This window comes from Podarcis muralis, chromosome 1 (genome assembly GCF_964188315.1).
Source record: "Podarcis muralis chromosome 1, rPodMur119.hap1.1, whole genome shotgun sequence".
NCBI lineage: Eukaryota > Metazoa > Chordata > Lepidosauria > Squamata > Lacertidae > Podarcis > Podarcis muralis.
The window spans coordinates 133,343,556-133,369,882 of record NC_135655.1 but is presented as its reverse complement, the minus strand read 5'-3'; the positions used below and the strand labels follow the sequence as shown (position 1 = coordinate 133,369,882).

The window sequence follows — 26,327 nt, the reverse complement described above, 5'->3', positions numbered from 1 at the left end:
AGGGCAAGCATTGAAAATGCCTGCAAACACCCTCCAAACCTCCTTGCTCAAACTCTAACCCTCTGCAGGCCTCAAAGGTGCACGTACTCCTGGGATTGCAAAGGCTTGTGGGATTGCCAGGTGCTGTTTTTGTGCCATTTTCGTCGTTTCCACATTCTTTTTTGCCCCATTCTGTACCTCTTCTGGGTTTGCTGTGATGCACACATGTTTGGTCATGTGTGCCTTGAACTCCTGTAAATGGGGAGTTTCATGTGCGTAGCTTCTCAGTTGAAGCAGTTGGTTCACATAATCAGAGGAAACACAGAAATGTTGTGGGTAGATGGGAAAATGGGACAGAGTCCCTCCGGTTTCAGGGCCTGGCCATTTCAAAACATTAAGAAGCAGGATATTGATGGCATAGAATCTGTTTGTGAAAATGGCAAAAATGGATTGGAGCTCTGGCTCTAGGGAAGTCTCCACTATGTCCAGTTAGTAAAGACATGTTTGACCAATTTGGGATCTGGGAATCAAAGGTCACATATAAAGGACCTCTCTGAGAAAGTTGGGCGCTGTCTGAAGGAGAAATTAGACATAAACTGGGTTTTGTAAGACTCATGTGGATCAGTCACACACACACACACACACACACACACACACACACAGGGCCCAGTCATTTTCTTGCAAACTGTTGAGGGAAAGAGTTTGTACAGTGGTGCCCCGCAAGACGAATGCCTCGCAAGACAAAAAACTCGCTAGACGAAAGGGTTTTTTGTTTTTTGAGCTGCTTCGTAAGACAATTTTCCCTATGGGCTTGCTTTGCAAGACGGAAACGTCTTGCAAGTTTGTTTCCTTTTTCTTAACACTGTTAATACAGTTGCGACTTGACTTCGAGGAGCAACTCATAGAACGCGGTGTGGTAGCCTTTTTTGAGGTTTTTAAAGACTTTGGTGATTTTTGAAGCTTTTCCAAAACTTTCCCGACACTGTGCTTCGCAAGACGAAAAAAATCGCAAGACGACAAAACTCGCGGAACGAATTAATTTCGTCTTGCGAGGCACCACTGTACAACGTTGTCTAATGTTGTACAGAAGTCTTTGCAATAGGGTGATGTGTACAAAACTGGTTGGAAAAGTCACAGGGGAGTACCCAAGGCTAAAAATGGTCTGTGAAATTGTCCTTGAGTCTACCACCGATGGCAGTGTTGCAGGAGAAGGCTCTTCTCCAGACAATTTCTGCGAAAGTCCAGGAAGTGCTGCTCAACTTTCTGTACTGCTGATATATAATTTATTAATCATGGGGTTTTTTGAGGGGGGGGGCTCAGACTTGCACATTTTGTGGTTCAAAGTGCAGCTTATGATTTTCCCTTTCTCTAGCTGATCATGCAGAGCATAGTTATCCGGCTGGATTGTGATTGTGTTCCAGGTGCTGGTGATCCAAGTTTCTTTTCCTTTGTTAATAGCCGTTTCTCTGTTGAAGTCTTCAAGATTTGCCCTGCTTACAGTGGTGCCTCGCAAGACGAAAAGAATCTGTTCCGCGATTCTCTTCGTCTAGCGGTTTTTTCGTCTTGCGAAGCAACCCTATTAGCGGCTTAGCGGATTAGCGCTATTAGTGGTTTAGCGGCTTAGCGGCTATTAAAGGCTTAGCGGCTTAGCTGCTAAAAGGCTATTAGCGGCTTAGCGGCTTAGAAAAAGGGTGAAAAAGCGGGGGGGGGGGAATCGCAAGACTAGCAAGACGTTTCGTCTTGCGAAGCAAGCCCATAGGGAAATTCGTCTTGCGAAGCAACTCAAAAACGGAAAACCCTTTCGTCTAGCGGGTTTTCCGTCTTGCGAGGCATTCGTCTTGCGGGGCACCACTGTATTTTCTATTAGTCAGTTTATAGATCTCATAGTGAAGATCCTGAGATCTTGTCATGGAGCAGCTGGATGTTTGTATACTTACTTACTAATTGTATTATTTACAAAGAGAAAGCTTTTATTGCAAAGAGCTGTGGTTCCAGAAAACAGGAAAATAGGGCTATTATTTCTAATATGCAAAGTGTACAGCATGCTGTTTTATTTTTGCAAAAATGTGGGGAAAGTGTTGTTGCTGTGCTGATCAAATTACTGTGACTTTAACACTTCTGTTAAAAACAAACTTGTTTGGGTTGTAAACTAGCAGTATGTTTTACCAATAAATATTCCTCTGCAAGCTGATGCTGAGCTTATGAATGCACTAAGTGACATATTAGAAAAATTGCATGGCAACCTTAAGTGCATAATGCAGTGTGGATGTGCAATTCGGTGAGAGCCTCCACTCCTTGTGGTGCGCAAAACACCATGACAATATCTCTGCCCACCCTGTACTTTGTGCTGTGGTCATGGTCCAAAGTCTGGTTCTGCTGAGCGTTATGCCACATCTTGTCAAATTCCTAAATATAGGAGGAAATTACTTCAGATATTGTTCCCTGTAGCAGGTACTAACAAGCTTCTAGTTCAATAGCTTAGCTGGCTAGTGAAGGTTTAAGAACATACCTTTTTGTCCAGGCCTTTCTTGACTCCTAAGGTTCAATTTTTGTAGCTCTGCTGTTTTTATACATTTACTGTTTTTATGACATGTTTCTATTACACTATGTTTGTGGTGTTGTACTTAAGCCACTCCATAGGATGGTTATAATTTGTGTGATTTAAAAGCTTGATTTTCATCTAAACCAATATACATAAAAATAAGTTCTGTCTATTTCAGTGGAGCTTAACTATTCTAATGCACTTAGAATTGCAGCCCTATCATTTTAAAGTTTTAAAATGGTAAGTGTCCTTGTGAGTTATTTTTGAGCAAAAAGGTGACCCCCAAATAATTTTATAAATAAAATGAATAATAGTGGTAGGACATTCTCTTTTTCTTTAAATAATTAACTTGATGGTATTGTCTAGTGAATTGTCTATTTGGACTTGTTTCTCTGTCATCAAATTTAAGCCCCCCCCCCCCCCAGTTCTTCTACTTTATCACTGAGTCATCATTGACTATGGTCAAGTATAATATATTCGTATATGGTCGAGTATCAAAGGAAACTGCAATTTAGGGTCAAAGCAATATATTGTAGATTCATAAGTGGGGCTGGAGTTATTTAGCTCCTTTTTATAAATGTATTTAAATTTAGCTAGATCTTTTAGCATGCCTAATCCTGGATTTTGGACATGTAAAAATGTTTTTAAACATACTTTAAAATAGAACCTAAATTAAGAGCTGGTGTAGCATGGTAACTAAGAGACTGAGCTTGGAATCTGGAAATTTTTTCTTCAGATCTTGGAACTAAGTTGCCTTAGACAAGTCTCACTCGGTCCTAATTCCTTCCACCTGCAACATGGAGGATGCAAATACTGGGTGGTATCCAATGGCGTAGTTTTGTTAGCATAACTTCCCCTCGCTCTCCTCTCCCTGCTCACCCACTGTGATCTCCTTAGATCTGCTCTGGAGGATTGGGGGGAAACCCATAACAGATTTTGGGAGGTTGCAGGGAGAGGAGGGGAATGTGAAATTCCATTGTGCAGCTAGAAGTTTCCGTTCCCTGCATTAATGGAACTGCATTGGGAACTACATTGGGTACTACCCCCTGACTTAACCTTACATGTTGTTTAAGGATTACAGTTAGGTAACATGTAAAGTGCTTTGAACACTACAATACCAAATTTGTTAATAATAATTAGCATTTTAAATTAATAGTCCAATTAATTAATAGTCCAATTAATTAATAATTAGCATTTTAAATTAATAGTCCAACAAGCAACAGCAGTGCTAGTGCCAGGAGAATGACTATGCCCCATTGCACTGGCAATGTTTAACATCAAGTTCATACTGGATCATAACAAACAAAAGTATGCTACCAAGAAAATGTGTTCATTCCAGTACACATAGACAATCACCTAACAATGGTTTAAGGAACGATACTTGGGAACTAGCTCGGAGGAGGAGGCAACAGGAGAGTGCAAACTTTCCCTTTGGAACAGACAGCAATTCCATTATTATATGTACATACTTGGGAAACTATAATTTATTTTAACTTTGGTTAGATGATTGTGCTTTCAGACATTGATTTGTGAACTGGCCTTCTCAAGTGAACAAAGAAACTTCCAAGTTTCTTGCGCTGACGGGCAGAGGAAGTGAGGGCATAGGATTGCAATATAATGGCTGAGGGTGTTGTTTTTTGCTTTCTTCACCACTCTGGATCGCTTATCTAATTACATGAGAGGGCTTCAGCAATATTTGAAATACATTTAATAGATTACTAGCTGCTCAGATTTTAACCCTTTGGTCCATAATGTCTTCCTGAAATGTTGTCTAAATCCATGCTTTCAGATGCTGTTCTAATTCAGTGGTAAGTATGCCCTGTGTTAGATGTTATGTTTTTGGTATAGCAAGTGTTAGGGTTGTTTAAATAAGATATTTTTACTGGAAAACTGTTATGCATATGATAAGCTTATATTCTCCCTTGTCGCTCTCTTTATTCCAGCATCTGAACCCAATCTTAAATTGCGATCCAGGTTAAAGCAGAAGGTTGCAGAAAGGCGGAGTAGCCCATTATTACGAAGAAAAGATGGACCTGTAGTTACAGCTCTTAAAAAGCGCCCATTAGATGTCACAGGTAGGTTGCTGACCATGAGCTAATTTAATTTAAATTACAAAATACGTAAATAAGTTGTATAAATATTATGTCTTTTTTTATATAATTGCAATAATCACTATATGTTTTGCATTCCTATTCCATTATTCAGTGAGGAATGACTCTCTTTCAGTAAATTTGTTGTATTTTTCTGCCCTTACCCTCCCAGAGTTAGTCCATTTGAGGTTTGTGGCTATTCAAATTCTGAGATGTCAGTATATATAGGATATGGGAATGGTGTCTTTTCTTCTAGTAGGCTACAATAATTTTGGTAGTGGTTAAAAAACTGAACTCCAAAGCTGTAATTTCTACTGATGCTTCTAAATAGCCCAGATAAAACGGTAACTGAATTATACACCATAAGAGAACATGTTTTTCTTGATTTTTTGTTAATATATTCTCCTATAATTTTAGAATAAGTGAACAGTTATACCAGAAGTGAAAATATTCATTTTTAATGCCTTGCAGCTCTATCAATTATTATAATTAGAGCTGTAGAATTGAATCCAGAGTGTCCATCACACAAGTTTGTGGAAGGGACAGAGATTTATTTAAGAAAAGGTGGTTTTCATCCATTGTCCTCTTCCCATGCAGCCCCCATACTGCTTCCCACATTATTTATTTACTAGAAAATAATAAATGCTAGGCAAATTATGTAACCGTATGTAAAACATTTTTTAGTTGTCACCTCTTTGATGGTATATCTTGACATGCCATTGTTTAATATGAACTCTTTTCGTAGCTTTTCGATATAATGATAATTCTTACCATAAATTGTCAATTACTTTATTGACTTGTAATTGTATAATTAATTCTGTACAATATTGTGTGTATTTGGAATACTTGCAGAGTTATGTTTAAAAAAATCCAGTTAATTTGATAAGTTTGTTGAGTTTTAGTGGAAATGCTGAGAAAATCCTGTTATTTTGTAATATGATTGCATGACAGTGGCATTAATAAATGGTTTTCAATGTGTTTTAGACTCTGCGTGCAACAGCGCTCCTGGATCTGGCCCTAGTTCTCCAAATAATAGTTCCAGTAACATAAGCACTGAGAATGGAATTACTGGATCAGTTGCAAATCTTCAGGCAGAGGTAAAGTACATTGCTTTGGACATTTGTGTTTCTTTCTACAGTACACCAACTTGCATTATAGATTATGGAGAGCAAAGTACTTTACTTCAGATGTTACATTTTTTTAAGAATATATTGTAATTAGAAAATGTGAAAAACCCAAGTATGCTTCCATTTTTGTCACAGTGAGTCAATATTTACAGATTTTGCCTGTGAAGGGAAAGTTGTATAATCACCAAAGTTCTGAAAAGTATGTTTAAAAAAAAGAAGATTGAATACAAAAGCTGGTAAAAAATGCACTGTTTGCAGTGTTATTTAAACTGTGCATACAGCTTAAACTGTGCCTACCCATTTTTATTACTGGGTATTTCCATTTTTCAAATATTTGTCACCTTTCCAGATAAATATTCACAGTATGACTTGTTCAATCACCTTACTTCATGTCATGCTCAACCAGTTATGGGGAACCTTTGGCCCTACAGATATTGCTGAAGTGCAACTGCCATCTTCGCTAGGCCACTGGCCACTCTTGCTAGGGCTGATGGCAGTTGTAGTTGAGCAACATCTGGAAGACCAGATGTTCTCCACGCTCCCCAAGCTGAAATGAGTCCAAATTAGATACGGGTTGCATGCCCCTCCCCATTCTCCCGTGCAGCTAAGGGAAACTCTTCCATAGCCTTTACTTTGCTTTCTAGTCTTGGCTATTTGCAAACTTGGGCTCATAGTTTATCACTAACTGTTCAGTTTCAAAACAAGCTATCTTTAAGCCCTTGGTCATGAAGCTGACTTGCTTTGAACTAAGGAGTTTAAACCATGAACCAAGGTTCACATGCAACAGAAGAGCCAAAATTAGTGGAAACAAAGTAAAAGCACCCAGATAAGGATCTCAGGATGATCGTGGTAAATGGCAAACTAATCTGGAGATGGACACATTCCACAGGTGGTATTTTTAAAATAGTATTGTGTTTATGTATTGCCTTTCTGCCAAGGCACCAAAGGGGCTTTACAGTTTTAAAATACTAAAACAAATGTTATAAAATATGGGATTTGTATGTATTTCCTGGCCCTGGATGCTAGATGGAGATAATAGTCTTCTTTATGGACCACCATCCAGGAGAAATACTCTTCAGGTGAGACCCAGTGGTCCCACTGCCACCAGCCTAAACCAGTCTTGTCAGGGATTATTTTCCACAAAGAAGTCTTTTAGAGATAAAATTCACTATAAGAAACAGAATGATAGGATGAGGAGTATCATAGTTCATCAGTATCTGAAGAACCACAGGTTAGCCGCCCCTTCTATAATCAATAGTATCAAGACCACTGAGATGTTCAGGATGGTGAGCCAGGTTGCACTTGCCCTGTCACTCTTCCAACATAGATGATCAAGCAGGAGAACCAAAACAGATTGTGTGCCAAAACCAGACCTGAACCCAGATTGAAATGTATCCAGATAAGGATTCTCATTCAAAAGTGGGCACAACACCCTTGCCCAAGAAGGGGATATTAGAGACCAGACAATATAATCCTCATGGCCCAGGGATGACACTTCCAGGAGTAGCCTCACAGTCACTTCTTGAAAGGCAGCTGGTCCTGTTCCCTCTTGTAAAGATGCATTCACCACTTCCTGGACTCAACCAGTCAACCTCTTCTTGTCAGCTGTAAGATGTAAATAGTGAGCAATATAAATAGTGGGCTGTGTGCCTCGCAACACCTTTACTACACTGCTATTATATCCAACTCCTCGAAAGATTCCATCAACGGTGTCTCTGAAAATTTTTACACATCACTTGGGCAAGCTAATATCAGTGTACTGGAAGAAGCAAAGATCACTAGTGTCAAAGCAATGATTCTTCAACATCAACTTCGTTGGACTGATCATGTTGCCTGATTATTGTCTTCCAAAGCAACTACTCTATTCCGAACTTAAAAATGGAAAGCGTAATGCTGATGGTCAACAAAAGCAGTTTAAAGACTGTCTCAAGGCAAATTTTTAAAAATGTAGTATAAACACCAACGATTGGGAAACAGTTGCCTGTGAGTGCTCCAGTTGGAGAATAGCCTTTACCAAAGGTGTCATGGGCTTTGAAGACACTCAAACTCAGGACGCAAGGGCTAAGAGGATGGCACGCTTGGCAAATCCACACCATGACCAACTCCCGCCCGGAAACCAATGTCCCCACTGTGGAAGGACATGTGGATCCAGAATTGGCCTCCACAGTCACTTACGGACTCACTGTTAAGACCATATTCATGGAAGACAATTTTACTCGGCTACGAGTGATCGCCAAAGATTGTTGTTGTTGTTGACATTTATATACCGCCCTTCCTCTGAGAATCACGGAGCGGTCAAAACAGATATGCTTTATTTTATCAAAATATTTAGCAGACATGTTACATCATGTCTATGAGGGTTCTTTCACTTTTCTCTGTGGGCCAAACAGGCCTTGAAGAGCTTGGAAGCACTCCTTTGGGGGGCATCCTTAGGAGAGAAATAGGTATTGTCTGTGAACTACAATATATTAAAAACCATAGCTATGTTTTTACAGAAACTGAAGCTTTTATCTTTAAAACATAACATTCCATCAATGTTTTTTTACTAGTATTCTGACACAGAAATTAATGAACATGAAGCAGATCATACACATGAAGTTGCTTTTGGCATCAATTACAGATTGTATTTCAGCTTGCCCAACACATTAAAATTGGTGCTATTAGACTTACATTTCACACAGTACTTCATAAAATTGCAATTACTGTGAAAAGTGTTAAGGTTGTAACACCTGCTGGTTATGCTGGGAGCCAATCATTAAAGCATTTTTCATGAGAAATAGTATTAAGCTTCTGGTCAGAAGAGCACTGAGATGAAAGTGGTCTGAAATACACACAAATGTAATTACAAAAGTGTTCAAGTGATGTATTGTTGAATAGATGGTAGTAAAGTAAAGATGATGACTTGCTACTGGGTGAAATCAACAAATTTGTTTAGAAACTCTTTCGCCCTACTCAGTGCTGCAAAGGTTGGCATTTCCCCCCCCCCCCCTATAATTATCTTTTTACAGTGCACTGAGAGCAGGCTTATACATATCTGCTTGTTTGAAATGTATGATTAGTAATCAAATGTCACAAATTTATTTCATATTCTCCATTAATCAAGCCCACATCTCTTTAGTGATGGTTCAAGGCCAGTGGAATTCTATGATTTTAAAATTAAATCCAATAGATTTAGTTTAGTAATATAACCTAGCATTATAATATAAAAATATGAATAAAAATCAAGGCTGGCTTCAGTGAGTGATATGGATCTTCACCCCTTTTCCTACCCCAGCACTTGAGTACTTCTAAATGCACCAGGGTTTTCTTCCTCAGCTTCCTTGATACCTGACAAGCTGCTCTGGATGGCTTACCTTTAGGTAAACTTTTTGCAGTGTGGCAACAAAGATTGCCTCCACAAAGAGGGAGCAGAAAAGCCTCTTTGAGCACACAGAGGCAACCTTTTGCTAACTTCAGATTCAAATTAGTAGGTGGTTAATATTAAAATTCCTTCTAATAATTTTTTTACAACGTATTTGTGTAAATCTATTAATTTGTAATCAACAACTGTCCCCCCGCCCCCCAAAGTTTAGTAGCTGCTATTGCAAACAGTGGCTAGTTATATGGAAACAAGCTAATGTCACATGTCTATGTGTTGTTGTGTTCCTACGTATTTGGGATAAAAATCACTGACTTGAGCGATGAGTATATTGGTGCAACCTGCAAGGTCTGGCATATACAGTACAGTCCTACTTTGGAAGTCAAACAGCTTAGTTCTCAAACATTTTGGCTCCCGAATGCTGGAAACCTGGAAGTGACTGTTCTGGTTTGTGAACTGTTTTTGGAAGCCAAACGTCTGACGGGGCTTCCACAACTTCCAAATGGCTGCAAGAGCTTCCTGCAGCCAATCAGAAGCCATGCTTTGGTTTCTGGATTCTGTTCGACTTCCAAGTTACGACTGTAGTTGATTTTGCCTACAGTTAGATAAACTGGACATTCATTCAGTGTCATGCAGCAATTTTGTCTCAAAATGTATATTTAGCCTTATGATTATAATCCTATTCCCTCTAGGTGCATTGAGCTTTGAGGAAGATTCCGCACAGTTTGATCACCAGTAATTCCAATTCCAGTTCAGTTGCCCTTGTATTTAATGTTACGTTCCTTTACAGACTGATAATGATGATAGGTGAAGTGTGTGGTTCTTGTGTTATCCTTTCTTCTGAGGCAACCATTTCCCCCCCTTTTCAGACCAACCTGGCTCATAGACTTGTGAATCGTGAAGGCTCAGTAACGCAGCTTCCTTTGTACACATCTCCCTCCTTGCCAAATATAACGTTAGGACTACCTGCAACTGCCCCATCCAGTGTAAGTGATGTTTAATGCAAAGTTTTTTGGGGGGCTTTGTTTGTTACATTAACTGTTCATAAGCTCAATGTATTACCAGTTATATGCTTGCAGGGGGGATCAGGACAGCAGGATGCTGAAAGACTTGCTATTCCACCCTTACAACAACGAATCTCCTTGTTTCCTGGCACCCACCTCACTCCTTATTTGAGCAGTTCTGCAGTGGAAAGGGATGGGGGAACTGCACACAACCCTCTTCTTCAACACATGGTCTTACTGGAACAACCAACTGCACAAAACCCCTTAGTCCCAGGTGAGCACAACCAGAGTTTTACTGAAAAAGCATGTGTGTGTTCCTCAGAGTCCGTGCCAAAAGCCAAAGGCTAGCTTCAGATATACATATCTCAACTTAATAAACTGAGATATGTGCAAACCTTGTGCCGGTGTGCGCTGACCTCTCACTGCCCCTTTCTTTTCTCACTGTGCTGTGATTGAAGTTTTCCTGGGTTAATTAATCATAGTTTCCCATTGCATCTAAATTTGGGGCCTATGATTACAGAATCTGAAACCACAGTTTGGAGTTGATTTCTGATCCTAGTTTATCCAATCCTGACTACAGTTCCTTGGTTTGGATGCAGTGAGAAAATCTGTAGTTAGCACATTCATGAAGACTTCAGTTACAGCATGTCAGGAAAGAAGGAGACAAGGGCTTGTACAAGGATGGAGTGCCCATTTTTTGTCTCTCAGCATATTATCTCAGACCAAAGTGTGATAAGTTAAGAGAATACAGATAATGAATACACAAAGGAAATAATTTGTGTTCATGGTGGATGTGGAAAGGAGAGATTAGGGTGGACACAAAGTGGCTTGAAAGAGGAGCATAATAAAAAGTGCCGGGAGTTCCCTCTGCCAAGGGTTGATGGGATCCTGCCGCTGATGGGCTATGCAAGTGATGAAGTGAGCACTGACTGCAGTGATAGCTGTGTTAAGGTGCACCAGACCACATCAGTGAGCAAGTGCCATTTTAATTTCTTCCAGTGCCCCAGATGCAGCATCACTCTGAAGTGACACTGTGTCCAGGAGGATTGGGGAGGAATTAAAATGATAACTTACTGCGTGGGTATGGTGCTTGGTGCTTCTCTCAGTACTTTGAAGCATTGGAAATACTGAAGGACTCAACTTGGCTCAGTGAAGGTAGACTACCTGCACCGGAGCAGGTTGACCCCATTCTGTATATCTACATCTATTTCTGTATCCATATCCTGCCTGCTGCTAAGAGGAATATCACGGAGGAGCAGTGAGCAAGCAAACCACTATTTTACTGCCATCACCCATGCCACTGATGTAATGTTGCACCAGAGTGTGCTATATCAGGAACAGATCAAAATGAAAGCTTACTGTAGGTGTGCAGTGCTCCTTTCAATCGCCAGCCAGCCAGGTGCCCAGGCCTTGGGGCTCCGGCATTTGCTTGAGAATGCCACATGCTGACAATGGACCATTTTGCTGTTGGTCAATTGCACTGAGTTACATTGAGTTCTAATGCTGTAAAGGATGGCAAGAACTTTCTCTCTCCCCACTATCTGCATACAGTCAAACATCGTTCTGCATCCTCCTCTGCCCACTTCGGCGATCGTCCGCGGCAAACCCAGAAGTACCGGAATGGGTTACTTCTGGGTTCGCCACTTGTGCATGCTCAGAAGTGCTAAATTGCGCCACATGCTTGCGCAGATGCGGCGCTTCGACATGCGTCATTTTTGGCTTGCAGACAGGCCTCCGGAACGGATCCCGTCTGCAAAATGAGCTTTGACTGTACTGTTTTATCAATTGGCCATTTTTCATGTTCTCCCCACACTAATGAAAAATGTTGAGCTTCCTGCTCTGGAATTCAGTGCCCATTCTGTACAGTACACAAATAGTAAACTCTGTGAATAGAAGCCAGACACATTGGGGTGTCTGCAGGTTGGAAATATGCTGATTAACGACACTTGTGATGGAGTGTGACAGCACTTGTCTTTAGGGAAAAAAGGTCTCCAGGACAGCTCTCACTTATTCCTCATATTGCTGTCTAGCTAATCTTGACTCTGAGTCAACATCAAACTGTGTCTCATTGTTTATCTTCATCTCTGTTGTTTTAAAAACCTTTCAGCAGCATGACATAACACGGTGGCTGGCTTAATAGCACACGTTCTTACCGTGTGAGTTACTCAAAAGCTATTTTCTCCCTTCCTCTTTTCTTCTTTCTTCTTCTCCGCTGTTTTCCTCCATATTATCTTCAGACTGGTATCTTTCAGGGCTTGGGGCACTGCCCCTCCATGCGCAGTCCCTGGTGGGCACAGATCGACTCTCTCCCTCCATACACAAACTGCGGCAACACCGCCCTTTGGGGCGCACACAGTCTGCTCCTCTTCCCCAGAATGCACAGGCCCTCCAGCAATTAGTGATCCAGCAACAACATCAGCAGTTCCTGGAAAAACACAAACAGCAATTTCAGCAGCAGCAGCTGCACATTAACAAGGTAGGTATGCTGGTTGCTGGCTCTTACTCATGCAATTTTAATGCCCCCGTTTTGAAATGGTTTTTTGCTCTAATATGTACTGCTTATAATTATGTAATGTCAATTTGTCTTCATCCTTGGGATTGCTTACTGTTAGGATCAACGTAGAAAACACAGGGGAAAATTAGACATTAGAAATGTGTACAAAATTGGCTTCCTAAAACTAAGTAGTTGGAAATAAAAAGGATTCTATTGCAAGTCACTTATTTGAGTGAAGTGTGTATGTTTCCTTAATTCATTCACCAGAATACCATTCTGCGTGAAAGGAATTGTTCTGAGTACTGAATTAGCACCTGAGAACCTTGAATTCTATTCACAGCTGAAAGCCTGACAGACTCCTTCTTCTGAAGGACATTTGTTGCTCACGTTCTTTCCCTCTCCTCCTAAAAGGATTCTGTATATTGACTATTAATATTTATGAGGTATGTGAAGGCTGAAAGAATTATGTAAGTGTTTAATGTCTAAAATTCCAAGAACCTTTTGAGAGAGTATGCTGATAAGCTTATTTCCAAATGGACATATAATTCATGAACATCCTGATTTTAGGTGTGTGTTTATTCCCCATCCCACCTCTCTCTCTATGCCTTACTATAGGCATCTTACAGTTGGAGCGAAATCAGTAACCAGGTTGGCTTTCAAACTGTTGTGGTTTCATTTATGGTAGATAGATTATTGCTGTGCTTTGATTAAAACCACCACAAGAATGAGTTATATTGGCCTAAAGCTTTGGCTGCTCGTGTAAATTTTTTTCCAGTGAGAAAAAGAGAGACAATTGGGGGGGGGGCACTTTGTTTATAGAACAGAGCAAGACAAGATGATTACACAAGCCACTGACGTCATTTTTGTACTTCTGGAAATATGCCACTGCTATGCATGTGCCAGACCTGGACTTCATTCAAATTAGCATACTGATGTAGTTTAGAGCTATTATTTCCATGGAGATTTCTTTTGCTGTTCTACAAACATACTTTGTGAAGCAAAGCTTAAAATTAGGGTTATTAGAAGACATGGGTGATGCAATCTCTTTGAAAGTAAATATACTGCAGTTCATTTGTGTCAGTTTTAAAGATCCTATAGCTAGTATTGCAACAAAATATGTGTTAAAAGATTTCATTTATTCATTGAATGCAGACCTTCCTGGAATCAGATTTATTATTTCTAGGCAGACTATCTCCCCCCCCCCCCCTTTCAGTAGCTTAAAACCTGGATTTAGACTGTTGATTATCTCAATTTCAGGCTTCAACGGACAGTTCCCAGTGTTTCAATCTCATACAATAGCAGAAATCTCTCAGTCTGCTAGTTTTGTCTTATAGCAGAGAACCTTAACACTGTACCATCATAGCTGTGTGCAGTTGCTTGCTGTGTGGGTTAGGTCCTGTCCCATAATTATGTTGAAAATTACTAAGAACCCATTTAAAACAAATGTTCAAGGGGAAGAGTAGAAATGCATATGAAGCTGACCAAGGCCCTTTGGCGATGGAATTCAGGCATCTCGTTATCTGTGATACTATGGCCAGAGGAAAAAGCTGCTGGCCTGCTTTCTCTTACGCTTTAATGTCACAGTTGAAATGACCAAAGGGTAGCATTGAAGTTACTGGGTCAGAGGGATCGGGTGAAAATGTTACACCTGGCACTCATTCCCTTAAATCTTCTGTCTCTGGCCTGACTCCTTGGTGTGAACAAATGGTCACATAGATGGTCACTAACTGCCCTCCCCTGCTTAATAATCTGGCTGCCCTGCCACTTGACTGTTTGTCGGTTCAGCCGTTTCACATGTTGGTACCATCTTGCTTCCAGATAATGTCAGGGAATAGCGAGTGGGCTGTGAAAAGCTCAACAGAGGCAGCATGCTAATTTAGGCTGCAACCCTAACCTCACTTACCTGAATTCAATGTGACTTACTTCTGAGTAGAAACTTTTAGGACTGCCTTGTTAATTACCGTATTTTTCTGTGTATAAGACAAGCTTCTTTGACTCAAAAATAAGCTTCAAAATTTAGGCTCGTCTTATACACCGGTAGTGCTGAGGCGGGATGCGCGAATGGTTTTTTGCCCGAGCCCGAGATTGTAAGTTGATCGGTTGGGGGTGGGGGGAATGCCATAAATCGCTCACCCGCCAGAACGCAGCACACAACCGCTCGCTTCGCTTACAATTGCCGCTTACAATCTCGGGCTCGCACTTTGTTCCGATGGATGAGAAGATGAAGAAGAGTTTGGATTTGATATCCCGCTTTATCACTACCCTAAGGAGTCTCAAAGCAGCTAACATTCCTCCTTTCCCTTCCTCCCCCACAACAAACACTCTGTGAGGTGAGTGGGGCTGAGAGACTTCAGAGAAGTGTGACTGGCCCAAGGTCACCCAGCAGCCGCATGTGGAGGAGCGGAGACGCGAACCCGGTTCATCAGATTACGAGTCCACTGCTCTAACCACTACACCAAACTGGCTCTCAAAAAACTCAGGCTTGCGCTTTGTTTCAGTGGGTGAGCGATTTTTGGCATCTCCCCCCCCCCAACAATCAAGTGGCCAGTTGCCGCTTAAAAACTCGCAGAACCACCTATCAGCTCCCCAATCGCCACCAGCAGCCGCCAGTCACCTTCCCGCTTGCTGCGACAAGGACAGCTGTCTATTGGCTGTTGCATCGGCAAGCAGGAGGGCTAATGGTGGTGATCAGGCAGCTGCGACGCAAGCAGTTGTGTGCTGCGTTCCGGCGGGTGAGCGATTTTCGGGATTCCCCCCCCCCCAACAATCAAGTGGCCAATGTCGAAAATTGCTCACCAACTGAAATGAAGCGATTGGCCGCTTGATTGTGTGTGGGGGGGGGGAGATGCCAAAAATCGCTCACCCGTCGGAACGAAGTGCGAGCCCAATATTGTAAGTGGCAATTGTAAGTGACACGAGCGGTTGTGTGCTGCGTTCTGGCTGGTGAGCGATTTTCGGCATTCCCCCCAAATAATCCTTCCCCCAAAGCTCAAGCCCCCTATTTTCTACATTTTGAGGCCCCCAAAATAGACGGAAAAATACTGTAGTTTTTAAAATATATAGTTTCCTTTTTCGATGCCCACATTTTCTGCCAAATAAGTTGTTTAGGATACACAGTGGTTTGGATGCAAAGCGTCCAACATACAGTGGTGCCCCGCAAGATGAATGCCTCGCAAGACGAAAAACTCGCTAGACGAAAGGGTTTTCCGTTTTTTGAGTCGTTCCGCAAGACGAATTTCCCTATGGGCTTGCTTCGCAAAACGTTTCGTCTTGCGAGTTCTTGCGAGTTTGTTTCCTTTTTCTTAAAGCCGCTAAGCCGTTAATAGCCGCTAAGCCGCTAATAGCCGTGCTCCGCAAGACGAAAAAACCGCAAGACGAGACTCGCGAAAAGGATTAATTTCGTCTTGCGAGGCACTACTGTAGTGGAAAGGTAGGAGAGATCTGCAACTCACCCAGGGAGCCTGTTTGGGCCATGGCAAGATCTGTGTCCATGTGCTAAATCTGATTGTATGGTGTAGAGCTGGGCACCAGATGTGACCTAATCACAAACCAAATCAAGCCAACTTGGTTTGGCCCTGGATTTGGCTGGATCAAGTCCTGGGTCCGATCAGCTATACCTGGAGCAATGCAGGAAGGGGGAGTCTGGTGGCAAGCGGGGAGGGGGGAGAAGACATGCTAAGAGCACGTCTGTGTCTCTTTCTCGGTGTCGCCTGAACACAGGCGTTTACACCCTAATTAAAGGCTGTGAAATCATTTGAGGGCCTGAGTGGTTAAATGAAACAATTGTGAAAATGAGCAACGTATCGTGTTATTCCTTTGCTTAAAATATATCACATGCATATGGTTTAGGAATTTAGAGTTTGTTATAAGAAGTAAACTGGTTATAAATGGCAGGAAAACTTACTTTTCTCCCATACTTTACAACTGCAAATGGTTTCTTTGATTAGACTTTGCTTTGACTCTTGAGGTCACACTTTCAGTGGTAAAATTTGAGGAATGTTTTCAGATTATGCCAAAATCCAACGAGTCTTCCCGCCAGCATGAAAGCCATCCTGAAGAGACTGAAGAAGAACTGCGAGAACACCAGGCATTTTTAGAAGACCCATATATTGAGCGGATATCAAACCAAAAGGAAGTCCAAGGGTTGGCCAGCATGGTCCAGGTGAAGCAAGAGCCTGTTGAGAGCGATGAAGATGGAGAGTTGCCACAAGAACTGGAACCAGGGCAGAGGCAAGCTGAGCAGGAGTTGCTATTCAGACAGGTAAGACATAGTGCAATAAATGGCAGCATGCTAATATTACTTGATGAAAAATTTCTGGAGGTTTGTATGTTTGTTTGCTGTTCTGAATGGAGATAAACCACATAAAAGACATTTAATAATTGAAACAAAGGTGATTTTGTTTAGATGTTTTAAAAAGAGGCAGGAGCACTGCTTGTGCAATTGACTTCATCTGGTTTCATCTGAGAAATGTAGGAAAAGGAAGTGATGGACACATTTTCTTTCTCCTTCCTCTGTGTTTGCATCATATACAGGCACTCATATTTAATATTTACCGTATTCAGGAAGTGTGACCCCTCATGACTGAATCCTTTTTATGAAAAGGTAAAGGATGTGCATGGGCTGTCAACCTGTAGTTCATGCCCATTGAGACAAATCTCTGCCCTAATATGAATCATTATTGCGTATAATTGAGTTTATAGTGACTGAACGGCTCTGAATCTTCTCAGTGTTAGAAGCGGTGTCACAGGAAATAACTCTGCCTTACACTGAAATGCAAGTTTGTTTAGCAGAGTAATCATTCACCTTTCCAGGCACAGGATTATTCTTAAGCCCAACAAGCAGCTTGGGACTTATTTTAATTTCTCCGACCTTACGCTTTTTACTTTTCTTTCTTTCTTGCTATCTGTTGAGATCTGTTCTTCTCTGTCACATCTCTTTCCCATACTCCTTATTTTGCCATTTTTCTCCAGTTGCTGTACTTTATCCTTCTCCACTCAAAAAATGAGTGGGATTTGCTGCTTGTGTCCCACCAGTCCTGGACTATTTATCTTTATTATTATCTGAGATGTTCTTTTTCTGCTGCTTCTTCCTCTTCCTCCTCCTCTTTAGAAAGGTTGGTGAGAAGGTAATTAATTCAACTGCCATTTAAAAACAAGACCGCATTCATAAACAAAATGTTAACAGGATATATGAGTGGTACCCATTTGTCTGAATACTCTTTTTAAGGGAACACTGGTAAAAGGCTTAACACGTGAAGTGGTGCAGCAATAAAACTGCTAGCACATTTGCAAAGCTAAGCAGGATCTGGTATGGTTTCAAATTGGATAGTGGGCCACATGTTGCGATTCCTGCATTGGACTAGATCAGCCTTTCTCAACCGTGGGTCCCCAGATGTTGTTGAACTACAACTCCCATCATCCCTGACCATTGGCCCTGCTAGCTAGGAATGATGGAAGTTGCAGGCCCAAAACACCTGGGGACCCAAGGTTGAGAAAGGCTGGACTAGATGGGTTCTTTCCAATTCTACAATTCTGATTCTCTGTAGCTGCACCAGTGATTTTATTCATTGTATCATTTTAATTTGTGTTTGCAATGACAATTCATCCTCCCTAACAGCAAGCACTTCTACTGGAACAGCAACGGATTCTTCAGCTGAGGAACTACCAGGCATCAGTGGAAGCTGCTGGCATCCCAGTGTCTTTTGGAGGACATAGGCCACTTTCTCGTGCCCAGTCTTCACCTGCCTCTGCCAACTTTCCCATGTCCGTACAGGAACCACCCTGCAAGCCACAATTCACAACAGGTAATGGACAGAACTATTCTCACAGTATTAAATTTCACCGTAAGTTCAGTTTGTTACAGTTAGCCTTCTAAATGTATTTGCCAGTAGTTGTGTAGGTCAAGATTTGCTTCATTGAGGCAAAGTTGCCATAAGCAGTTTAGTATCCTCCTTTGCACAGAACCCCTCCCCCCCCCAAAAAAAAACAGCATTATCTTGGTATGGTGCAGAATTTCCGGATAAGAACCAGGTGGTAAGGAAGAGGAGAGTCAAAGGCAGTAGAATGAAAAACCCCCAACAAGTTGTCTCTGGAAGTCTTATTTCACCCCTGTGTCTTTTGAGCCAGTCAGCAAAACTATAACAAATCATCATATTTGAAACCTTTTTGGTAGAAAGCATCAAAACCCGTGGGAGCTGTGGTTCTTATAAAACTACATTCAGCATGACCATTGCTCATCCTTTGGTTAAAACAAACTTTTAAAAGCTGCTCTTCTTGGAAAACTGTTTAGTGGCATAGCCCTCCTTCACCCCCACCTCCGACTTGAAAACCTTTTGAATTTTGCAAACGTTTTGGCCAAATACTAAGAAAAGAACCAAACAAAAAACCTTGAGAGCTTTTGCAAGCATCCTCTACAAATATTTTCAAAATGTGGAGGGTGTATGCAGCCCTCACATCCCCTGCCTGTTCCCCCATCAGTTCTCTCTTCCCCCACCTCCTTTGTGAAGAGGAATGAGTAACCAGTAATGGGAGGGCTCACTTGGCCAACAGAATCCAGAATTAAAAATAATATATTTTGAATATTCTCAGGAACACTGTTTCCTTCCAGCATGGTGAGATTTGTATTTTTCAGTGGTCAGATGTAAGAAAAGAAAAGATGTGGATGGGTGGGCAGCGGGGAGAGTGGTTTGGAGGCTTCTGGTAGGGTTAGGGCTGGGGTCCTTCTTGCACCAAGACACAGACACAACCTTGCTATATCTTCACACGATGGTAATGATGATGAAGTTATTATTTATATGCTGCCCATCTGGCTGGGTTACCCCAGTCACTCTGGACAGTTTCCAACAAAGTATTAAAATACAAAAAAAACTTCAAACATAAAAACCTCCCTGTACTGCCTTCAGATGTCTTCTATAAGTCTGATAGATGTTTATTTCTTGGACATCTGATGGGATGGCGTTCCATGGGGTGAGCATGACTACCAAGAAGGCCCTCTGAATGGTTCCCTGTAACCTCCCTTCTCTCAATGCCCCCCCATTGGATTTAATTAGAACTGTTGTCTCTTCTCACTGGATGCCAGTAGAAGAGAGAAGAAACTTCGACACTAGTACCAGAATATGCCAAAAATATGTCCATCCTTTTTCTGTTGCCCAGGTTATTTTTTGTGTTTTTGGTTAAAGGTAAAGGGACCCCTGACCATTAGGTCCAGTTGTCACCGACTCTGGGGTTGTGGCACTCATCTCGCTTTATTAGCCGAGGGAGCCGGCGTGCAGCTTCTGGTGAACCAAAGCAGCGCACGGAAACGCCGTTTACCTTCCCCCCAGAGCGGTACCAATTTATCTACTTGCACTTCGTGCTTTCAAACTGCTAGGTTGGCAGGAGCAGGGACCGAGCAACGGGAGCTCACCCTGTCGCGGGGATTTGAACCACAAACCTTCTGATCAGCAACTCCTAGGCTCCTGTGGTTTAACCCACAGCGCCACCCGCGTCCCATGTTTTTGGTAAAGTTGTGTCCAAAAATCAATTCAAAATACTCTACTTCAAAGAATACTTTCTATGCACATATAATAATAGTGCATTTAATAATGCAGTTCTGTACGCATCTACTCAGAAGTGTTTATCTCCCAGGTAAATAAGTACAGGATTGCAGCCTGAGTTACTTTGTATCCTCTAATGCAGGCCTTGTGTATGATACTCTGATGCTGAAACACCAGTGCACTTGCGGCAACACAAACAGTCACCCAGAACATGCAGGGAGAATCCAGAGCATTTGGTCCCGGCTTCAGGAGACAGGTCTTCGTAGCAAGTGTGAGGTAATGGATGGCCTAATAGAATCGGGGAAAGGCAAACAGACTTGTGATACTGGGGAAATGAGGCCTGCCCATATATATAATTTATATATGCAGCATGCTGATAGAACCTTCCTGTCTGGTGTGCTAGTGTTGTGGAGTGCTGTTGTTGTTTTTACAGGGTCAGGCCTTCAGAAATACAGCGGTGCCCCGCAAGACGAATGCCTTGCAAGACGAAAAACCCGCTAGACGAAAGGGTTTTCCGTTTTTGAGTTGCTTTGCAAGACAAATTTCCCTATGGGCTTGCTTCGCAAGATGAAAACGTCTTGCAAGTCTTGCGATTTTTTTCGCTCCCCCCCCCCTTTTTCTAAGCTGCTAAGCCGCTAATAGCCTTTTAGCCGCTAAGCCTTTAATAGCCGCTAAACCGCTAATAACGCTAAGCCGCTAATAGGGTTGCTTCGCAAGACGAAAAGACCGCTAGACGAAGAGACTCGCGAACGGATTATTTTCGTCTTGCGAGGCACCACTGTAGAGCTGTGGTCAAAGGTTACCCAACCCTCTACAACACAGGGATTCTACAACTTCATTTTGTTGCATGTGTACACCAACCTCATAGTACATACATGGGAAAACTCTGCAATTTCATGTGACTTATTCTAAGCCTATTAGGTTTTATTTTAAAGATGCACAGGTTGAAATTTCTGACTAGTTTGTTAATACATAATTTACTTGCATTTGCATAATTGGTTTGCATTTCACACTAAGCCAAACCATGTCTTCTTGTGACTGTGTGGGCTCCCAGAGAAGAGATTGTGGCTGCTGTTCTTCTCTCCCCCAACTCCCACATTGATTTGCTCTAGCATTGTGATAAGCTAAATTATGGTTTGACTTTGTGTGTCATCTGAATTCAGGCTGGTGGTTTAGCTCTCTTGAGATTAACCATTAAGTGTAACCAAGGTTTGGCCTATGACTTAGGGCTTGTGGTTTATCTGGAAAAGCTAAACATAAGCACACTAAACCAAACCATGGTTTAGCTCAACACAGTGCAGCAACCAAACTAGGGAGGCATGCAGTGACCACAATTTTTTCTACTGGAGCCCAATTGCTTGTGCATTGCGCTAAGCCATGATTTCACGTAGTACGATGTGCATACCAGACCATTATTGTAGATTTTATTGCCTGATCCGAGTGTGAGTTGGTCATAGTCTGGGTCCAGTGGTTTATCTCTTCATAGTTACTGCAAACAATCTAAGATACAATATTCATTCATTCATCCATTTCTGTTATCTCAGATCAGAGGCCTTGAATATGTGGGAAAGGAACTCCAGGGAAAACTTGCAGTGCAAGTCCTTTTTAAACTTCATTTAGTTATTATCTGAGTGAATTTGGAGAAAAGAGAAAAGAGTCCACAAGATCAAACTGTTGTTAAATACAAATATGTTGGGTGTTAAGACCCACTCCAATCCTCTCATATTAGCTGGTATCAAAAGGCTACATATTGTTTTTCCTGTGTGCACTAGATGAGTAATAGTCAAGCAATATTTTATTTGATGTGTCTTACTTAGTTATTTCAAGTTTTACCACATTATTTCAACACAGTGAGTCCTGCTGAGACAGTTTAATTGCTCATGAATTGTTTTTGTTATTTTCAGTAGCCAGAATAACAAAAACCTGTTTTCATAAAACATCCTAAATTTCTTGGCTTAGTTTGAGAAGAAGAAATTCAAAAATTTAAGAATAAAAATGTGGAAATGAAACATAAGCTGAGAAAATAAACCTATGTTTAACTTCAGTTATATTTCCCCCTATTTGCTGCTTTTTAAGAGTAAATGTAATTCATTGTTTTCTTTTCTTTTGCAGTGTATCCGTGGAAGAAAAGCTACCCTAGAAGAACTACAGACTGTTCATTCAGAAGCCCACACCCTGCTTTATGGTACCAACCCTCTGAATAGGCAGAAATTGGACAGCAAGAAACTGTTAGGTACAGCAGGGCGTTTAGTCTTCTCTACATCCTTGAGCATCAATCTATACATCCTGACTCTAGTTACAGATAGGTAGCCGTGTTGGTCTGCCATAGTCAAAACAAAAAAATTCCTTCCAGTAGCACCTTAAAGACCAACTAAGTTAGTTCTTGGTATGAGCTTACCAAGATCTAACTTAGTTGGTCTTTAAGGTGCTACTGGAAGGAAATTTTTGTTTTGATCCTGACTCTAGTAATCTCTGCATGTAGAGATATGCAAGGGACATGATGATGATGGTCTACTCCTTTTTATCTGAGTTTCAATCCAAAGTTCTGTGATCTTCATTTGCATTCAAGTCTATATAAGCTGTTGTAGGAGAATGCTTTTTTCCAGGGACCTTTCTCACAGATATACACGTAGGCATACACACACACACACACACACACACACACACACACACCACATCCTCCTCCAATGAGGTGAATTGATAAGCTGTTGTATGTTTATCAAGCCTTGTTCATTTGTAAGGGATCTCTGTATGTATCTTGTGTGTTGCCTAGAAAATCATAGCCAGATTTTAAATAGTGCTAGCCACATTTAAAACAGAAACAAAAAACTTACAGTGGCAGGCTAAGAACAAAGCAAGCAAATGGGATGTTGAAGGCGTGACTGTGTACCACATTTTAAGAACAAATAGAAATCTTAAGTTATGTTTTAAGAAATGTAAACTAAAACAACTACAATAATTGCTAATAAATCCCTGATCAGATTCCATATTTCCATGCTACCCCAACAAATAATTTAATAATCCTGGAATATCAGGGAAATTAGGCAAATGGTGTGCAAAAAGTCAATTAGAGCACCCTCAAAATGTGATCTGATAATATTAGAAACTTCAAGGTTTATAGCTGGTTGGGCTCCTGGATGCAATTTTGGAAAACCTTACAGAGCCCAGTTGTATGCATGTGAACTTGGAAGTAAGTAGTCCCACTGAGTACAAAGGGCTTACTCCTAAGTAAGTATGTGGTATTGGACAATGACAATTTTTGTACAAGAATAAAAAAAATTAAGATAATATAATTTTAGAGACAATTGGCCTTGTCAAAGTAACCTCATTCAGGTTTGTTTGTTTTTAAGTGATGTGACACACTTGGCTAGTAAGTTAGCCCATTTACACTTCAACCTGTGAGGTATTTGAATTAGTTGTTGTTTAGTCATTTAGTCGTGTCCGACTCTTTGTGACCCCATGGACCAGAGCACGCCAGGCACTCCTGTCTTCCACTGCCTCCCACAGTTTGGTCAAATTCATCTTCGTAGCTTCGAGAACACCATCCAACCATCTCGTCCTCTGTCGTCCCCTTCTCCTTGTGCCCTCCATCTTTTGCAACATCAGGGTCTTTTCCAGGGAGTCTTCTCTTCTCATGAGGTGGCCAAAGTATTGGAGTCTCAGCTTCAGGATCTGTCCTTCCAGTGAGCCCTCAGGGCTGATTTCCTTAAGAATGGATAGGTTTCATCTTCTTGCAGTCCATGGGACTCTCAAGAGTCTCCTCCAGCACCAGAATTCAAAAGCATCAATTCTTTGGCGATCAGCCTTCTTTATGGTCCAGCTCTCACTTCCATACATCACTCTTTGGAAAACCATAGCTTTAACTATATGGACCTTTGTTGGCAAGGTGATGTCTCTGCTTTCTAAGATGCTGTCTAGGTTTGTCATTGCTTTTCTCCCAAGAAGCAGGCATCTTTTAATTTCGTGACTGCTGTCACCATCTGCAGTGATCATGGAGCCCAAGAAAGTAAAATCTCTCACTGCCTCTATTTCTTCCCCTTTTATTTGCCGGGAGGTGATGGGACCAGTGGCCATGATCCTAGGTTTTTTGATGTTGAGCCTCAGACCATATTTTGCACACTCTTTTTTTCATTTGAATTAGCACTCCTGACCAAAAAATAGCACACTGTGATTTTTTAAAATAGCAACGTAGTGCATTTGTTAACAATAGATTGACATTTCAGCAATTATTTAGGAACAGGAAGTGATTTTTTTCTGGTGTGATCATAATGGATTTGGAAAAATGGTATAAGGTTTTCTGAAGAAGTTGAAAGTAAACACACAATTGCTGCTGCTACAGCTGGGGAAAGGTACACATTAGTGGAGTGGCAAATGATAGAATAATTGACGATTCTCATTTAAATGCCACAATTTTTATCATCTAGCCAATTTTGAGAACAAAGCAATCAGGCCATATCCTCATGGAGATTATTATCTTGGAAATCAAGAAATGTGTGATAATCATTCTTCTTCATAGGAATTCCTGCATTAGTCCCCCCCCCCCAATAAAATAGATGTTTCCTATATATGTGCCCTGACATTTCCCCTACATATATTTCCCAATATGCATTGGTTTGCCATTTTCTGATTAGAGGCTGATAGAGAAACCATTCTGATGCCGCTAGTGGTGTGCTTTTCATTGAAAACTGCATGTTTGGTGCATTTGCACATCAAGGTAAGTCATGATTTATGGTTTACCATGAATCCACAGATTGTTTCCACTTTGCTCCTCTCCATTAGTGAGCAGGAGCCATAAACCACAATGCTTGGCTTATTGTCGCAGGGAACCCAGGGACTGGGTTTGTTTCACTCCAAAGAAACCACAGTGGAAAGTCAAATGCCCTTGGCTTTATCGATCATGATTTATTTGAGCAAAGACAACCCATGATTTCCAGTTCAGATATAACAAGCTGAGGATTATGGTTGGTTGCTCATGCTTGCTCATGTGGAGGAGTAAATTAGGCATGTTCTGTGTTTGTGGTACATTTGGTGTGTTTGCAATAAACCATTAACCATGGCTTACCAGTTGGAGCCAGAATGATCTGACTATCACATTGGATTTTTGTTTCTGTTAAATTGCTGGTAACATTTTAATACAGTGGTGCCCCGCAAGACGAATGCCTTGCAAGACGAAAAACTCACTAGACGAAAGGGTTTTCCGTTTTTTGAGTCGTTCTGCAAGACGAATTTCCCTATGGGCTTGCTTCGCAAGACGAAACGTCTTGCGAGTTCATGCGAGTTTGTTTCCTTTTTCTTAAAGCCGCTAAGCCGTTAATAGCCGCTAATAGCTGCTAAGCCGCTAATAGTCCTGCTTCGCAAGACGAAAAAACCGCAAGACGAAGAGACTCGCGGAACGGATTAATTTTGTCTTGCGAGGCACCACTGTACCCTCAGACAGAATGATACGGATATGATTTTCTTTTTCTGAAGTGTCTTCAGAGAATGTGGATGTTCTTGAAATTGCTTTGGAGCCCTGTTCAGAATTGTATATACTTTGAGATGTGCATGGTTTTTTAAAAAACAGATTGAAAATGCATTAAGGTGTATATAAATCAGAGAAAGGTTTTGTAACCATTCCAGGGCACTATTATGCCCTTTAAATAAATACTGCAACCCATAACAAGTCACTAGGATGACACAGAATATATTGGAAGTTAGTTTAGGAGAATCTATTCTAGACTGAAGGCTTATGGAAAACAAAAGTCGACAGGTGTAAGAAAGAGGCAAATGAAGGTAGATGTATACAGTGGTGCCTGGCAAGACGAAATTAATTCGTTCCGCGAGTTTTTTCGCCTTGCGATTTTTTTAGTCTTGCGAAGCACGGTTTCGGAAAAGTTTTGGAAAAGCTTCAAAAATCACCAAAGTCTTCAAAAACCTCAAAAAAGGCTACCACACCCCGTGCTATGAGTTGCTCCTCGAAGTCAAGTCGCAACTGTATTAACGGTTTTAAGAAAAAGGAAACAAACTTGCAAGACGTTTCCGTCTTGCAAAGCAAGCCCATAGGGAAAATCGTCTTGCGAAGCAACTCAAAAAACCAAAAACCCTTTCGTCTTGTGAGTTTTCCGTCTTGCAAGGCATTCGTCTTGCGAGGTACCACTGTACATGCCACACGTAATATTCTGTGAATGGGCAGGTTTCTCCTGCAGCTGACATCAGGTG

The 26,327-nt window shown here is 41.4% G+C and overlaps 1 protein-coding gene across 12 annotated transcripts in view; it reads left to right on the top strand.

Moving 5' to 3' along the window:
- The window catches only part of HDAC4 (histone deacetylase 4), a 124,863-nt gene that overhangs the window by 64,511 nt on the left and 34,025 nt on the right, over positions 1-26,327 (top strand). For 10 of the 12 annotated variants that reach the window (XM_028704255.2, XM_028704317.2, XM_028704303.2 and 7 more), the window contains 9 exons: positions 4,465-4,596; positions 5,596-5,708; positions 9,966-10,082; positions 10,176-10,374; positions 12,338-12,576; positions 16,601-16,855; positions 18,212-18,398; positions 20,272-20,405; positions 22,242-22,362. In XM_028704255.2, coding sequence (XP_028560088.2) covers positions 4,465-4,596; positions 5,596-5,708; positions 9,966-10,082; positions 10,176-10,374; positions 12,338-12,576; positions 16,601-16,855; positions 18,212-18,398; positions 20,272-20,405; positions 22,242-22,362 — 1,497 coding nt within the window. The remainder of the gene's footprint in view (positions 1-4,464; positions 4,597-5,595; positions 5,709-9,965; positions 10,083-10,175; positions 10,375-12,337; positions 12,577-16,600; positions 16,856-18,211; positions 18,399-20,271; positions 20,406-22,241; positions 22,363-26,327) is intronic. The other 2 variants (XM_028704267.2, XM_028704288.2) reach the window with 1 other exon arrangement.